At 30.5% G+C, this 18983-nt stretch overlaps 1 protein-coding gene across 2 annotated transcripts; it reads right to left on the bottom strand.

Moving 5' to 3' along the window:
• Nucleotides 1-13137: 13137 nt before the first annotated feature.
• On the bottom strand, nucleotides 13138-17627 carry LOC110650829 (ER lumen protein-retaining receptor). 2 transcript variants are annotated; one of them, XM_021805947.2, is made up of 6 exons: nucleotides 17277-17627; nucleotides 16036-16301; nucleotides 15729-15844; nucleotides 15129-15202; nucleotides 13515-13578; nucleotides 13138-13430 (listed from the first exon to the last, which is right to left on the bottom strand). In XM_021805947.2, exons 1-6 carry the CDS (start codon nucleotides 17365-17367, stop codon nucleotides 13394-13396), a joined length of 648 nt encoding a protein of 215 aa, XP_021661639.2. In that variant the 5' UTR covers nucleotides 17368-17627; the 3' UTR covers nucleotides 13138-13393. The 2 variants fall into 2 exon arrangements, with proteins under 2 accessions (XP_021661639.2, XP_058005873.1); XM_058149890.1 differs by lacking the exon at nucleotides 15129-15202 and having other exon boundaries at nucleotides 17277-17621.
• Between the last annotated feature and the right edge of the window lie 1356 nt (nucleotides 17628-18983).

The raw sequence follows: 18983 nt of genomic DNA, 5'->3' as shown, positions 1-18983 counted from the left end.
CTTGATATTGAAAATGATAAACTGTTTTGCGTGTAAACGGTAAAGAATTAAAGAAAACACATAAACTATTAATATTTATGTGGTTCAATAAAGAAATGGCAAAACCCTTATTAACAATAAGCACCATGATAGCTTATCAATTTTCATTGCTGAACAGCTATTGTGATTATGTTTTATTTCAAACTTCAAGATTGGGATTGGTTCCTTGCTTTTTAATGACATAATCTATAGGTTAAGTTGTGTATATTTAGATTTCTATGATGCAAACATGTTGGATCTTTTATCTGTCCTGTTTGTTATCATTTATATGTTTAATTTATTTTGCAATTTGTATGGTCCTAGGATAGCAATGAGGTGTTCTTTAGGATCAAGCGAAGCACCCAGCTACAGAAGTTGATGACTACATACTGTGATAGACAGCCGTGTTGAGGCAATGGGTGTAGAATAGACTTTGAAGCATGATGAATCATTATCTTTAAGGTATTAATTGCTCCCACTAGATTGCTGCAAGGTTATGGCAATATACCTCTAGGATACAATAAAGCCTGAAATCTGCAGACAGTAACTCCTGAAGATTTTCCTTAAAAACTCTTTATACGAACTAAATTTAGAAGGACTAGAAGAAAAGAAAAAGAAGTAGAAGTAGTATGTATATCTGGATTGAAAAACTCATTTTAGAAGGACTAGAAGAAAAGAAAAAGAAGTAGAAGTAGTATGTATATCTGGATTGAAAAACTCATCCATATTTATAAAGAATGAAAAGTTATGTCACCTTTTCTAGATATATTTATCTATCTCCATTAGATATAACTGTTTGTGTAAAAGATATGTATGTTTATTAACAGACACCTATACAAATAGTTATAACTGTTTATATAGAATAGATATATCTGTTTATTAACAGACACCTATACAAACAGTTATTACTGTTTGTATAGAATATACATGTCTCATGTCTGTTTATTAACAGACACTTATACAAACAGTTATGACTGTTTGTATAGAATTGACATGTCTATTTATTAATAGACATATCTACTTGTTAATAAATACATCTGTTCGTAATTTATTTACGAAAATTATAATAAGATAATTATTTTAGTTTACACATATACGTTCCAAGTGCTATAATAGAATAATATTTATTTATTTATATATATAATTCTATACACATTTCACTCTTGCTATTCCTTCATTTTCTTATATTTTAACAATATAGGAATTATTTCTTTCTATACTATCTAACATACAAGCTATTTATAACAATCCCCCACTTAGCTTGTATTGTTAGATCCTATTATTTCATACATAATGAAAAATATTTTTCGATTTAAACTTTTTCTTAGTGTAAGTATTTCAAAATTTTAAAGAAATCATGGTGGCCTTAGCTTAAACCTAGATTCCTATTAAATAGAACTGGAAATACTATATACACGAATCAATTAGTTTGACTTAAAAAGTTTACCAAAATTTTAGCACGAATATGGCTTTGTGCTACCTCCTATTTTTATGAACATTTATAAAAGTTATTCTCACTTTTTTTGAAGCGACATCACTTTCTATGTTCATATAGGTAAAGTTTCTTTTATAATAATATTAAATTTTATTAAGAGTATAAATACTCATCCTCATTCCATTAACTTAGTACACTAAGTATTTAATTACAATATTTACTAATGACTTATTGTTACCCTTTAAACTTTATTTAGTAATACTACTATAAAGTAGGGTTCCCATCAGTAGTAAATTTAATGAAATTTTTTAAATCCTAATTAGCACATGTACTTATGATTATAACTCTCGAGAGCCCTTTTATTAAAGGATTTGCTAGATTATTATAGGATTTAACATAAACATGGTAATATCACTATTAGATACTAATTGTCTTACATTTTTATGTCTTAAACTTATATGTATATACTTTCAATTGTATATTTTACTATAAGCTTTAGCTATCATGATTTGAATGATTTGACTATCACAATATAATGAAATAGATGGCACAAGTTGTGGTCATAACTTAATATCCGGTAACAAGTTTTTCAGCCATTCTGCTTCTTTACCAACATTTGCCAAAGTTATAAATTTGGATTCCACCTAAGAATGAGTTATACAATTTTATTTCTTTGATACTCAAGAAACAGCACCTCCACCTAAAGTGGACACTCAACCAAAGGTTGACTTATTATCCTTAGTACTAGTTATCCAACTAGCATTTGTATAACCCTAAGATCTCCACTATAATTGTTTTATTAGTCTACCATGCAATTACATATTTATAACATGAACTACATAAATAATTCAGAGTCTAGATATGTACCTTATTTGCAGAAATAAATTACTCCATAACTTGTTTAAAATGAGAGCATTCAAAAATAAAAAATCAAGCTAAACTTGCACACACACACAAATGCATACTCATTTGTTCTTTTATCACTTCTTACAAATGACTTGTAAGGCTCTTATTTTTACTACTCAAAAAGTATAAACCTTTTGGCCAATAAATTTATCTCTTCATGCATGTAACTATTAAGAAGAATAGCATCTTTTAATTTGATTACATCTTTTGGCCAAGGGACACAACTCTTTGCATGGATACAACTCTTTATATGGTTTTAACAAAATTGGAAATTTGTCATAGAACAATCCATAGTTTATAATTCCTTTTTAAATATCCAAAAGCCCTTGAAATTTCTTTCCAATATTTCATATTAATATTACTAGTATAACTTGTTAATTTACATACTGCAAAAGCAATATCAGGTCTAGTGCAATACATAGCATATATTAAGCTATCAATAGCATTAGTATACTCAATTTGAACAATTTCCCTACCAAAGTTTTTCGGTTAATTTGGAAGAAACATCATATGGAATTTTTGCTTCTTTGACTTTTAAATGATTAAATTTATTTAATATTTTCTCAACATAATGAGATTGACAAAGAGCAAAACTCCTACTATGTTATAGCTGGGTAGTTTAAGCAGATCCCTGCAGGATAATAACCAAAATATAATTCTAGATAGTAATTTTAAAATTCCCCTAAGAATAAATTCAAGAAAAATAGTGTTAATTGTAGGTAGAAAAGAAGAGAAGAGACAAAAGAGAAAAGCTAATAGATTTTTTGTTTCAAACTGCTATTTATAAATCATTTACATCTCTTCGAATGTATACAACAGTTCACTTTGTATCTATTAGAATAATTACATCTGTTTACTTATACCTTTTAGAACATATACAACCATTCACTTTATATCTCTTAGAACAATTATATTTGTTCATTTACACCTTTTAAAATAGATATAACTATCAGTAATAAATAGTTCATTTTGATGCCTTTTAATAAACATACATAACTCTTTCAAAATGAGACAAATTTTTCTATCACTAATATTTTTAACAATATCTCCACCTAGTTAGTGATAGACACAATCAATATAAATTAGGATTTATGCATACAAAAAGTGTTTTTTGACTTATGCACATAAATCTTATTACCTTCTTGAACACATTCACTATGAGCTTTAGCACCATAATATAACCTTATATTTCTTCTAATTATAAGCATGTCATCAACATAAAGACAAATTATCACATAAAAAACTTTTTAATGTATAAGTGTTTCTGAATCTGTTTAAGAGAAAAGTCGTATGTGGCATACAATAATTTCTTCCTATAATCATTCAAACTAGAAGTATGATGTGCTATTATTCCTCCTAATTGCAGTGATTTAGGAACTACCACTTTCAAATCCTTAAACTTTGAAACAAAGATATACAACTCATAGACTTATCCATAACAGACATATTATCAAGTATTTAGAATTTAAAATATTTCATAATGAAAAATTTATCCATAACTTTTTTTTTTATTCGAATTCTAACGAATTCCAGATTTCCTTTGGAGACTTGACAAAGGTAAACAAATCTTATAGCCTATCTGATGAGTTGTTGAGAATATGACATCTGCATGGCAATTCATCTTCTTTTCCAATTCTGCTTTCACCTTCTTAGTGAACATAATTTGTTCCTTAAAACGATCAAGTTTCACGAACTCTTGATTCATTACGGAAACAGTCTTAGACTCTATTGCGATTAATACCTTAAAATTGTTGAGGCAGTAGATGTAGAATATGCTTTGAGGCGTGATGAATCACTATCTTTAAGGTATTAATTACCCCCACTAGATTGCTGCAAGGTTATGGCAATATACCTCCAGGATACAACAAAGCCTGAAATCTGCAGACAGCAACTCATTAAGATTTTCCTTAAAAACTCTTTATGCAAACTGAATTTAGAGAGACTAGAAGAAAAGAAGAAAAAGTAGAAGTAGTATGTATATCTAGATTGAAAAACTCATCCATATTTATAAAGAATGAAAAGTTATGTGTAACACCCTCACCGTGGGTAGTTCATACGTTCTACTATTCTGACGACTAATATCTGTCCGAACAGCTAAGATGTCTGGAACTATATTTAAATGATAGTGATGAGGCATAAAATGATGGAATAAATGATAAGAAAATACAAGAAAAATTAAGAGAAAATAAAAGAGATAAAGTGCAATTAGGTTAAACAAGCCGAAACCGTAGCGATGGGTAATCGCACTAGGAAGTTACTATGTAGATAGTTGACGACCCCAGGACCAGGAATTAAGGAACTATCGGATCAGAAATTAAATCGGTATTACCGAAAAAGTCCGATTATGACCCGAAGAGGGGCATTTTGGTCATTTGGCACCTAAAGTTAACTTTTGACCTAAATGTCCATTAAAAAAAAATAATAAGTGGTATTAAATTTTGAAAATCCCATAAAAATATGCAATTATATATATAATGTAATTAAGGGAAATAAAAGGGTATAATTTGAAATAATTAAAAGTTTGATTATTATACTAATTAAACTAAAGTTTAGTGGGATTATATAAGGCTATAAGGTGACATATACCTCCACTAACTCCATCATCTTCCTCTCCTCATTGCTGAAATGAATTCTCTCAAATTCTCCATGGCCGGCCACCATGCAAAGCTCCAATCCACCATGTTCAAGCCATGATTCTTGTAACTTCCTTTACTAAACTTTATCCACACATCTTGGGAAGGATATAGGCAGTAAAAAGAAAAGGATTTGGTGAAGTTTTATCAAGCTCAAGAAAAGGTTAGTGTCAATTTTTCCTTCATCTCTTAATTAAACTTTGAATTAAGGTTGTAGTGAGTTGAGATGTTGAGAAATTTGAAGGATTTGATGAGTAATTGAGGAGTCTCAATTTCAGCAGCCATGGAAAACAATGAGAATTTGGTTAATTCTACATGTAAATGATGATTAGGCATGTTGATTAAAGTAAATATATGTATTAGAGTTTAATGGCATGTGTATGTTTGAAGTTGTCAAATTTAATTAGGGTTTGAACACTTGTTGAAGACTTTGGGCAATTGATGAATTCGGCAGCCTTGATGAAGTTAGAAGAATGATAATTCCATGAATTTAAATGTTGAATTATGGTGTTGATGGATTAGTGGAAGTGCATTACATGTTGCTAGTTGAAATTACATGTATTAGTTAATTGTTTTCATGTATATATTATTGACTTGGACCATTTGGATTGGGGTTTTGTATTGAATATTGAGGACTTGTGTAAACTGCTGGGAATTGACTAAAATGAGATTTGATGAATGACATTAGAAGTGCCATGAATGCAGAATTTTAGCTTGAAAGAAGGAGGAATGAAAATTGGAAGTGTAATTTTTATGCAGGTTGTGCATTTGTTGAAAACAATGTGTGTTTTGAGTCATAACCTAAATTGTGTGACTCCAATTGGTATGAGGAAAATTGGAGGTAAAACTAGACCTATAATGCACCAACTTCCATGTAGAAACCATGCCAAAATTCTGCCTAAAAAGTGACCTCAAAACTGACCTAATCCGGATTGCCAAAATGTAAACCCAGAATTTTGACCAAATGAACAATGTTCATTCATTTAGCCATATCTCACTGTAGACAGGTCCAAATGACCTGAAATTTATACCATTGGAAAGCTTAGACATAGAGCTACAACTCTTGTGAAGACTGCAAGGCCCAGAAATGCAATTGTTAAATTGCTTGCCTAAATAGGGACACCAAAACTGTCCATAATTGAAATTGACCAAAATTTGCTAAACAAAGCCAACATGTCCAGCTTTGATAAAAAGACCATAACTTGGTCTATAGAACTCCAAATGATATGAAATTAGTGTCAAAATTTCAATAAGATATAGATCTACAATATTGCTATTTTGACTAGAACCCAGAAATTAAAGAAATTAGGTCATTTAACTAGGTCAAGACAGCATACAAAATCTAGAAATATGCATAAGTATCCATTGAGTCCAGAATGGTCTTTTAAACATAACTTGAGCTAGAAAACTTCAAATGGAGTGATTCAAAAAGGGAATTAAAGAAGACATAATAAGAAACAACTTTGTTAAAGAGAGTTTAGCCAAATGTTTACTGTATAAATGACTAATGAAATAGTAAACTCAAGGCATGAAATCTGAAAAATTGAAATGATATGCAAGAAGCTTCGAAATGAATTTGGCAACAAAAGCCAACATTTGTAAAATGCAAAATGTGACGTGTTGGTATTATTTGAACCAACTTACCTATTGTGTATGAAAAGTCAATATTTTAGTTGACTAGTGAAATGAACAGTAACCAATAAAAATTAAATACAAAGAATTATACATTAAACTTTATAATATGCCATTGTATTGCCTAGTATGATTGGTTTGGATAGGTTGGCATGCCAATAAGGTTCTGATAGCAGTACTGCATATGGCTTCACACTATTCTGTGTTTTATGGCCTATTATGCCGTTCTGTGATATAATAGCCTATGGCTGTTCTGATTATGTTGATATGCTTGGCCTTGTGCCCACTGACTTTTATGGCTTAATAGTCGTTCTGTCTGCACACTGAGAGACACTTTGTGACTGATGGTGTGATGGCCCGAGGTACTTAGTACCCAATACTAGTTTACCCATTTATCTAGTCCGGTCAATTGTTAGGTTACTTGGGCAACTAAATTCAGTCTTAATAAATTATTACCAAATAAAAACATAAAAAATATTAAATTAATAATCTTACTAAAGATTACTGAAATATTAGTCTGCAAAAGATATTGACATCAAAATTGCATAAATATTTATTTTATTTTATTTTAGTTTATTTCTATTTTATTATTGGCAATACTAAGTAGTATTAGTTAGCGCGTCACTTTTTGCTACGCGTAGGTACTAGAGACATAGCTGGGGAGCTCAGCAGACCTTAGGCCAAGTGATTAAATAGATCTGCAAGAGTCCAGAGTCACCTACACCATAGTGCATGCTTGGCAGGATATTAGGTGCATTTTGTATTTTGTATTTTGTAGCAGACTTGGGCTTTACTGTGTACCTTGTAAATTTATGAAATTTAAAGTTTTTATAAATATCTGTATATTTTGTAGTTAAATAAAATTTGAGTATTTCTTTATATATTTGAGATTATTATGGTATGAATGAAATTGTAGAAGTAATGTGAATGAAATATTGAGATTATGATAAACTGTTGAGACTTCTGAGAAATTTTGAGATTGTGTTGAGATAAATTGAGTTTGAGAATTTGAGTATTATTTTGGAATTGTTTTTAACAGGTTCTGAAGAACTGTTTTTCCAAATTACAGTCGGCACTCTCTCGGATTTTCTATAAAATGTGTGAAAACTCAAATTAAGCAAGGTTTTAAATAATAATGTAAAATGATAGAAATTTCTTACAAAGGCTATCTGAATTGCTAAAATGAGTATTTAGAAAATATAATAAGATAAGATATGGTGCTCCGGTACTCCGTGTGGCACACCTTGCTCGGCTACACTATAGACGAGTGAGAGGTGTTACATTTAGTGGTATCAGAGCACAGTTTAGTCATTTCTGAGTCTAGATAGATTGCATATCATGCATCGCATTGTAAGTGTTTAGGTGACTCTAATGTTGATCTATTTTTTCTGGTTATTTTAGGTTAAGGTATGGATCTCGGACCATAGAAAGTCATAAATTCGAAAAGGATAAGTATAGGAAAAATCTGATCTATTAGGACATACCGTGGTAACTACGCAATATTCTCGATATTTGTGCTGTAAGCTGCTGATTATAGTACCGACTTGGACTATTGTATAGAGCTACATATTTCCGATAGTAAATCGAAATGAGGATAAGATTGTAAAACTATGACTAATAAGACAGACTAAAGAGAAAGTAAAGTATTATAACACGAAAAAGTGGAAAGACAAGGATATAGTGGTTCCTCGATTAGTTACACTGGGTAAATTTCGATGACAAAATTTTATTTAGAGGGAAAGAATTATAACACCCTCACCGTGGGTAGTCCATACGTTTTAGTGTTCCGATGACTAATGTCTGTCCGAACAACTAGGATATCTGGAACTATATTTAAATGATAGTGAGGAGGCATAAAATGATAGAATAAATGATAAGAAAATGCAAGAAAAATTAAAAGAAAATAAAAGAGATAAAGTGCAATTAGGTTAAACGAGCCGGAATCGTAGTGATGAGTGACCGCCCTGGGAAGTCACTGCGTAGACAGTTGACGACCCCAGGACCGCAGGAAACCTTAGGAAATAATTTTCGAGACCTAATTAAAAAGGTTTATTGAAGTAAAAATGATATTAAAAATGTCAAAGAAAAATTTAGTGAATCGATACAGACGAAAATTTAAGAAACCATCGGATCAGAAATTAAATCGGTATTATCGAAAAAGTCCGAATATGACCCGAAGAGGGGCATTTTGGTCATTTGGCACATAGAGTTGACTTTTGACCTAAGTGTCCATTAAAAATTAAAAAAATAATAAGTGGTATGAAATTTTGAAAATTCCATAAAAATATACAATTATATATGTAATGTAATTAAGGGAAATAAAAGGGTATAATTTGGAATAATTAAAAGTTTGATTATTATACTAATTAAACTAAAGTTTAGTGGGACTACATAAGGCTATAAGGTGACACATACCTCCACTAACTCCATCATCTTCATCTTCCTCTCCTCGTTGCCGAAATGAATTCTCTCATATTCTCCATGGCCAACCACCATGCAAAGCTCCAATCCACCATGTTCAAGCCATGATTCTTGCAACTTCCTTCACTAAACTTTGTCCACACATCTGGGGAAGGATATAGGCAGTAAAAAGAAAAGGATTCGGTAAAGTTTTATCAAGCTCAAGAAAAGGTTAGTGTCAATTTTTCCTTCCTTTCTTAATTAAACTTTGAATTAAGGTTGTAGTGAGTTGAGATGTTGAGAAATTTGAACGGTTTGATGAGTAATTGAGAAGTCTCAATTTTAGCATCCCTGGAAGACAATGGGAATTTGGTTAATTCTACATGTAAATGATGATTAGGCATGTTGATTAAAGTAAATATATGTATTAGAGTTTAATGGCATGTGTATGTTTGAAGTTGTCAAATTTAATTAGGGTTTGAACACTTGTTGAAGACTTTGGGCAATTGATGAATTCGGCAGATAATTCCATGAATTTAAATGTTGAATTATGGTTTTGATGGATTAGTGGATGTGTATTACATATTGCTAGTTGAAGTTTCATGTATTAGTTAATTGTTTTCATGTATATATTGTTGACTTGGACCATTTAGATTAGGGTTTTATATTGAATATTGAAGACTTGTGTAAACTGTTGGGAATTGACTAAAATGAGATTTGATGAATGATATTAGAAGTGCCATGAATACAGAATTGTAGTTTGGAATAAGGAGGAATGAAAATTGGAAGTGCAATTTTTATACAGGTTGTGCATTTGTTGAAAATAGTGTGTGTTTTGAGCCATAACCTAAATTGTGTGACTCCAATTGGTATGAGGCCAATTGGAGGTAAAACTAGACCTATAATGCACCAACTTCTATGCAAAAACCATGAAAAATTCTACCTAAAAAGTGACTTTAAGACTGACCTAATCCGGACTGCCAAAATGTAAACCTAGAATTTTGACCAAATGAACAGTGTTCATTCATTTGGCCATATCTCACTATAGACAGGTCTAAATAACCTAAAATTTATACCATTGGAAAGCTTAGACATAGGGCTATAACTCTTGTGAAGACACTAAAGCCCAGAAATGCCATTAAACAAGTCAAATTACTTGACTAATAGGGACACCAAAACTATCCATAATTGAAATTGACCAGAATTTGCTAAACAAAGGCAATATGTCCAGCTTTGATAAAAAGACCATAACTTAGTCCATAGAACTCCAAATGATATGAAATTAGTGCCAAAATTTCAATAAGACATAGACCTACAATATTGCTATTTTGACTAGAACTCAGAAATCAAGGAAATTATGTCATTTAACTAGGTCAAGACAGCATATAAAATTTGAAAATTTACATAAGTATCCATTGAGTCCAGAATGGTCTTTTAAACATAAATTGAGCTAGAAAACTCCAAATAGAGTGATTCAAAAAGGGAATTAAAGAAGACACAATAAGAAACAACTTTGTTAAAGAGAGTTTAGCCAAATGTTTACTGTATAAATAACCAATGAAATAGTAAACTCAAGGCATGAAATCTGAAAAATTGAAATGATATGCAATAAGCTTCGAAATGAATTTGGCAACAAAAGCCAACATTTGTAGAATGCAAAATGTGACATGTTGGTATTATTTGAACCAACTTACCTATTGTGTATGAAAAGTCAATATTTTGGTTGACTAGTGAAATGAATAGTAGCCAATAAAAATTAAATACAAAGAATTATACATTAAACTTGGTAATATGCCATAGTATTGCCTAGTATGATTGGTTTGAATAGGTTGGCATGCCAATAGAGTTCTAATAGTAGTACTGCTTATGGCTTTATGCCATTCTATTTTTTTATGGCTTATTATGCCATGCTGTGATATAATAGCATATGGCTGTTCTGATTATGTTGATATGCTTGGCCTTGTGCCCAATGACTTTTATGGCTTAATAGCCATTCTGTCTGCACACCGGGAGACACTTTGTGACTGATGGTGTGATGACCCGAGATACTTGGTACCAGTGCCAGTTTACCCGTTTATCCAGTTCGTTCAGTTGTTAGGTTACTTGGGCAACTAAATTCAGTCTTAATAAATTATTACCAAATAAAGACATAAAAAGTATTAAATTAATAATCTTACTAAAGATTACTGAAATATTAGTCTGCAAAAGATATTGACATCAAAATTGCATAAATATTTATTTTATTTTATTTTAGTTTATTTCTAATTTATTATTGGCACCACTAAGCAATATTGCTTAGCGAGTCACTTTTTGCTACACGTAGGTACTAGAGACATAGCTCGGGAGCCCAGCAGACCTCAGGCTAAGTGATTAAACAGATCTGCATGAGTCCAGAGGCACCTACACCATAGTGCATGCTTGGTGGGATATTAGGTGCATTTTGGATTTTGGATTTTGTATTTTGTAGCAGACTTGGGTTTTACCATGTAACTTGTAAATTTATGAAATTTAAAGTTTATGTAAATATCTATAAATTTTGTAGTTAAATAAAATTTGAGTATTTCTTTATGTATTTGAGATTATTATTGTATGAATGAAATTGTAGAAGTAATGTGAATGAAATATTGAGATTATGATAAACTGTTGAGACTTCTGAGAAATTTTGAGATTGTGTTGAGATAAATTGAGTTTGAGAATTTGAGTATTATTTTGGAATTGTTTTTAACAGGTTCTAAAGAACTGTTTTTCCAAATTGCAGCCGGCACTCTGCCAGATTTTCTGTAAAATGTGTGAAAACTCAAATTAAGCAAGGTTTTAAATAATAACGTAAAATGATAGAATTTTCTTATAAAAGCTATCTGAATTGCTAAAATGAGTATTTAGAAAATATAATAAGATAAAATAAGGTACTCCGGCACTCCATGTAACACGTCTTGCTCGACTACACTGTAGACGGGTGAGAGGTGTTACATTATGACACCTTTTCTAGATATATACATCTCTATATCTTCAATAGATATAACTGTTTGTGTAATTGTTTGTATAGAATAGACATGTCTATTTATTAACAGACATCTATACAATTAGTTGTGACTGTTTGTATAGAATAGACATGTCTGTTTATTAATAGACACCTATACAAACAGTTGTGACTTTTTATATAGAATAGACATGCCTGTTTATTAACAGACACCTGACTGTTTGTATAGAATTGACATATATGTTTATTAATAGACATATCTACTTATTAATAAACACATCTGTTCGTAATTTATTTACTAAAAGTACAATAAGATAATTATTTTATTTCACACATATAGGTGCCAAGTATCATAATAGAATAATATATATCTATTTAAATATATAATTCTATACACATTTCACTCTTACCATTCATTCAATTTCCTATATTTTAACAATATAGAAATTCATTCTTTCTATACCATCTAACATACAAGCTATTTATAACAAGCCGTTGGAACAGACTCCATTGCATTTTTATTTGATGGGCGCAGACTGGTTCTGTGTTGGTTGCTTTCGCATTAATCCCTTGTCCCATGCACGTTTAAGATAATAATGAGACATTGTTTGACATTTATCTGTAGAGGTCATTACCAATATAACCCACTGGACAAACTAATCACTGTTTTTTGTATGGTATATTTTGTTTATTTACAGTTGCCTCATGAACAACAATCGTTTTTTGCCCATCTTTTGCAGATGTGGATTGCAGAATGCCAATCCTGGTCTGCTAGTAACTGTATCCCTTAAAATACATACAACACAACAATTTAAAATAATAGTTTATGTAATAAATTTTAACTGGTTAAATCAAATTTATTATTTTTGTTCCTCTGTTTTTTCTAATACTTTGTTTTGGGGTACAGCTTGAGATGGAAGATGGAGATGAAATTGATCATTTGTTCAGCCTGCATTGATAGTTAGAAACTTGAAATGTTTCAGGAATTGTATATGCAACTTGATTTCCTTTTCATCTGCGGATAAAATGAAATATGTGCATTAGCCAGCGATCATAATCGATACATGTTGTTGCCTTGCATTACATGCCCAACTCAAATATCTATCTTCCAATCACTCGTGATAGGGTTTCCATGCAACAGGCAAATATCAATGCAACTGTCATTAAAAGTGAACTAATGGACTGATGTTAATATTCTTCTTCACAAAAATATTCAGCAAGAAGAAGCGTTCACTTTCATGGCATCTGAAAACAATTACTTTCTCCAAGAAACCTGAGTACAATACAAATATCTAAAATAAGTTGAATAAAGAAAAGAACTAAAAATTAAGTTGTTGTTGTTGACAAATTAAGAAGTCCTCAAGCACAGAGGGTTTGTCCTTGAGCCTTTCAAGCTGGTAACTGGAGCTTCTTGTTGTTTTTCCAGCTGCAGCAGAGTTGAAAATAAAAACTGGAGTGAATACTTAATAGTGATGGCTAACACATGAAAATTACTTGAATGTACAAGTACCTCTCGAAGTAATAATAGAAGAAGTCGGCGTAAAGCAATGTTTGCACAAAACCAGATATCCAAGCTGCAGGGATTTCCCATAATATAGATATCATCAGTGTAGAGATTGTACCCAAAGTGAAAAAGGAAAAGAAAATGGGAAAGGAAACCACATGGCAGTGACACATAAAGAATAACAAATCAAACTGTAATGTAAGATTTGTATTTAATTATTGTAGCATTGCCATCCTCAATAAAAAAAAATGTACATGATTGAATCAGGATAACTCATGCAAGTGTCACAGCTGCAAATACACAAGCACAGAGACATACAGTATAACAATGAGAATACAGCCACATACTCTGCAGTAAATTTACTAGGAAGACGAAAATGGCAAACAACTATAAGTGATTTATCCCTCTGCTTATTTTTCCGCAAAGCAATATAGAAAACCAGAGTAGGGCAGGGGGATACAAGTAATGGTTAAGAAAAATAGAAACTCAAGGAATTCCTCATAAAGCATGTGAAAGGAACCAAATAATAATTACGTTCAGAAGACAATTAATCTGTAGTTAATATTCCATTCTTTAGAATTTAACATTCATGTTCCATGTAGGAGCTCTTACAATGGAATTATTATAGCTATAATGTCTAGAATCCATATTTCATATCAAGGCGAAGGACTAAAAAAATTAGAGAACAAAAATATTAAAATCCATATTTGAAACAACAAGGAAGCTTTTATCACCCCATGAAGGAAAAGTATTCTAGGTTTCTTAGTAGAAGAAGAAATGCATAAGGAAAATACAAGAGAGAGTAATATAGAAAGAAGGAGAGGATGGAGGGATTAAAAAAAAAAAAAAAAAAAAAAAGATAAGACTAGGGAAGAGATAGAGAGGAGATTCACGAAAAGGAAATGCAGAAGCAAAAAATAGACAGCCTAATTGGAGAACAAAGGATAATTTGGGAGAAAAGGGGGGACCCCAGTCAGAGCATTGCCATTTTATTATTTAATTCTCTGTTTTTTTAATTCTCTCTCTCTCTCTCTCTCTCTCTCTCTCTCTCTGTATTATTTTCATTTTATTATATACCCAACCTTCAATCAATAGTTTAGATTAAATAACAAAAAGTGAACAGAAAAAATAGACGTTGGCAAATCAAAGGCACATTACTGTTGCATTGTGCATAATAAGAGATGCGTGCATTGGTTAGGTTGCCTAACCATTATAAAGGCACTAGACCAAGTGCTTTTTTAACCTCAACCATGAGGCATGCCTTTAACAACTATGATTAATTGTTATGTGTAGTTCAACATGAGCTTGGCACTATAACAAGCCTAAACACAGATACAAATCAACTGGGCTTTTTTTTTTCTAATTTTTTGCCGTCCTAAACTCCAAGAAGAAAAACATTTGGGATATCAAAAAAGAACTTCCTTCTTTTCACTCATTTGAGACACTATATGTTCTATAGCTCTTGCTCTTCCCCCAAACTCATAACACGGAAATGCAAGATCAATACCCAGATTTCTTGACAACAGCCATTCCCATATGCATGCATATGTGTATGCTTTAAGAGAGGCAGAGAGAGGAGACATGCACACACGCATGGAAAGACAGAAAGAGAGTTCATACTTATCCAATGGGTATAGTGTGTCTCAGTGAAGTAGCGATAAATCCAATTGAGAATGTATAGGGCTCGGTATGCACTGCAATAAGGAAAAGATCAAAAGAAAAATTTACATATTAACCTTTTTCTTAAGCATCTAAGATTAAGAACATAGCTACTTGACAACTAATCACATATGCACATACATAATTATATGACACTTAAGGCTATTAAAAAAAAAAGAAATTTTTTTTATTTTTCATTTTAGCACAGAACTTCCAAATAGTAATTCAAGGAAGTAACAAACAGTAGTCTTATTACATGATAAAATTTTATATATATGCTTTCCCAACTATTTTATATCTAAAGGAGCAGTGCAACCACAGTTAGCTGGAATTTCAATTACATATAAATCCCATAAAGAATATCTACATTATTATTTGAAAATAGAAAACAAAAAAGGATATTGACAAGAAATAATGACTCGGTAAATAATAAGGAGTGAAATCATGTGGTTCTGACATCAAAGAAACCATCTTAACAAATGCATTATACCACAATATGCTGTCATTGAAAATGTAGGATTTTAATATTAACAATCCACTAAATCTGAAATGGTAGCTTACCCAAGAAGAAATACATATTGCCCCGTCAAGTTGTCGATATTTCTAGTTCTTTGTAACAGCACAAGCTGAGGAAGTATGGCAACAGCTTCTAAATATATGGAAAATGTCCACATCACCTAATCAATTTTTTTGTGAAGCATATAAGAAAGTGAAAAGCAGGGAAAGAAGGCAAAGCTACCTTTCTCATTTGAAGTTGAAAACTTTTTGCACATTTAGTCAAGTAGCTCAAAAATAGACTGTGCAAAGGTATGCACAGTTATCACTAGAAAAAAGAATTAATAAAATATAAAATATGAAGCAAACAAACCTCCTTAAATGTGAATTTCTCATTAACAACAAGGGCCAAGAGTAAGCAAGGCAATATAAGGAAATAATGACGGAAGGTGTCCTGAGCTTTATCATAAGACCTATTGACAATCTTGTGGTTCCTCATGTACCAAACAATTGAAAATGAACTTCCTAAAAATATTAGCTTCATGGTAGTATTGTAGAGGGAAATGAAATCTGTAAATATATCCAAATAGCGAGTAGCAAAAACAATAGCATAGAGTTCTTGAGTCTTCAAAGAAATGCCTGCATAAAACATAGCACAATCAAAATTAAAAAACAAATAATTTGATAAAATGGAACACCAAGGGTTCTAATAAATGAAATAAAATACAACTAGTAATTATTTTCCAACAACCAGTATCAGAGTGGTTTTCTTTGAAATTCAACAAGCGTTTTGGGTGGTTATTCACACTTCATTTTGGAGAAGCTTTAATGAAAAAGCAATTTCACTTTTTGAGAAAGAATGAAAGACCTTGTTGTCCAACAAGGCCATTTTTTTTATTGGAATGGAAAAACATTATCACCAAGGTGGATATTGTTAGAGTTAGCATGTATTTTTAGGACTGGCAAATTACTTTGTCATGTATTGCCCAGTGGAAGTATAAGAAGTGTAAACAAACAAACAAAAAAAAAATCTGAATGCTTGTAAAGTTGGAAAAGGGTACTATAGACGTATTTAGAAGATAAGAAGACACTTCAGGGAACAAAAACACTTTGAGATCATTCAGTATTTTATTTTAGTTTCTTTACGTTTATGTGAGAGGAATAAACTATATATCATGGATCTAGGTTGAATTAAGTGAAAAGACATTACAATCTACATTTACAACAACTTTTTTTTGTCTCTATTTGCATGGGAAATCAAGTGATGAACCCACAAAAATCTTAGTGCACTTGTCATTCTGGGTTTTAAAGCAATGCTGCGCTTGGTGATTTTCTTGATTGCTCAGAACAAATGGGCTTAGTGTACACAAATATTATAACAGACCCTCAAGTGGGCAGCCTTAACTTAAGTTAGTAATGGTATGCTTTCTCACATTTCTCCCACTATTCATAACAATCAAATTAACAATATAATCAAACTCAATGGTACAACAATACCCACGTATATATACAGAAAATAAAATGAAATCTCCGATACATTTTCACACCAAATTTTCATTTTGAAAGAACATTTTATGCGCAAAAATAAAGAAGAAAAGAGAAGGGAGGGAGTACCAGCGCAGGATTTGATGGTGTGGATCTTGAGGAGCAATACGAGAACGCTGGCAAGGTGAGTCATATCACCTGCTAATCTGAATATATTCATCTTCTTCGAGATTCGATCTACTAATCTCTCAAAGGAAAAAACATAAATTGAATGAAATGGATGAAACTATTCCCGAATCTCTAAGAAATTCAGCTTGAGTTCAGCTTCCTTGTTCGCAGTTTAGCAGAGAAGCAGAAAGAAAAGGAAAGCAGGTAGTTCGTTCCACACAACGCTGTTCGGTGGATTCGCACCAGGCTCAGATCTCGCAGCATGAGCAAGCCTCCGCTAAACCATTCGTGCGTGGGGGCTTTTTTTTTATTATTATTTTTAATCAATTCTAACATTAACCCATATGTTTCATTTTTACTCTATCTGTGGACCCCAAGTAAAATCAATTGTTATCCGACATTGGAACTTTGTAGAATTTAATTATATTAAATATTAATTAATAAACTTAATTAATTAGTTTTTTTATTACAAAAAATAAGGTTTTTCGAATGTGATAATTATAGCCCATTAATTATCATTTTCCTTTCATTGAAGCAATTTGTCACCATTATTAAAATGTACAATTAAATAAGAACCTTATCCTTTTCCTCTTCATCTTCAAATCCCTTTTTCATATGTTTTTCCTTTGTTTAACTCTATAGTTTTCAACATCTAATTATATTGATTTTTGAGATAAAATATTTCAATTTCATTATGTGTTTTTACTTTATAGTATCCACAAATGTTGAAAAAGTCATATTCATGGATGGATTTAGAGAAAAAAAAAAAAATCTTGTTCAAATCGTATGATACATATGAGGAAGAACGTTTATCGCTTTTTAATGCATTGAATATATCATATAATTTATTTTATATATTAATTTTAAAAAAATATATTAATTTTTTTAAAATAAAATATTAAAAAAAATTAAATAAATTCTCACATAATTATATTTATTTATATTTCTTTAAAAATAAATTTTTTTAATTAAAAATAATTAAATTATTTCATTTTAAATGTGAGAATTAACTAAATAATAATAAATTAAATTAAAATTTTTCAAAAATTTTAGATTTCAAATAAAGAAATTGTGAATTTGTTCCTTTGTTTTTTTAATTATTATTATTTAAGTATGTCATTAATTTTTATATTTGAATAACCTAATAATTAATAGGTCCTTCCAATTAAAAAATTATAAATTTGTCATTAATATATGCTCAATAAAAGGTATTGTTTAGTCTATGCGAATTGAAATTATTTATAAGTAAGTTCTTATATTTTATTAAATTACATTAATTAATTCAGGAATTTAATTCCACCATGATATATCCCAATAATTATTTCTCCATTTCCATATTATTTTCTTTAAAATTTAAATTATTGAATAAGATTATATAAAAAAAAAAGTCTAGCAACATATTTTTTCATCAATTTAAAATTTTAGTAACTTTTTTCTCATAATTTCATTGCTATTATTAGAATCTTTGTCTTGCAATAATTTCATCATACTCAAATTATGTATAAAAAAAATCTTTCATAAATTAAAACATATCATTTATTTTATATAATTTATAATTTTAATTAAATTTATTTTCATAATTATTGTAAAAAAATTAAATTCAAAATAAATTGGACCGTTTTTTTAATTTTAGAGTATCAATTTATTATGAATTCAATAATTCCTAAT

Source organism: Hevea brasiliensis, chromosome 7 (genome assembly GCF_030052815.1).
Source record: "Hevea brasiliensis isolate MT/VB/25A 57/8 chromosome 7, ASM3005281v1, whole genome shotgun sequence".
In the NCBI taxonomy this organism is placed as follows: Eukaryota; Viridiplantae; Streptophyta; class Magnoliopsida; order Malpighiales; family Euphorbiaceae; genus Hevea; species Hevea brasiliensis.
The sequence above is the reverse complement of the archived record's forward strand: the minus strand, read 5'-3'. Positions and strand labels throughout refer to the sequence as shown.

Excerpts from the sequence above, each read along its gene's own strand:
- LOC110650829 (XM_021805947.2), bottom strand. The coding sequence starts at position 17,367 with ATGAATATATTCAGATTAGCAGGTGATATGACTCACCTTGCCAGCGTT. Across the intron at positions 16,302-17,276 it reads CACCATCAAATCCTGCGCTG|GCATTTCTTTGAAGACTCAA; the intron begins GTACTCCCTCCC and ends TGTTTTATGCAG. Across the intron at positions 13,579-15,128 it reads ACACTATACCCATTGGATAA|CTTGGATATCTGGTTTTGTG; the intron begins GTATGAACTCTC and ends AAATCCCTGCAG.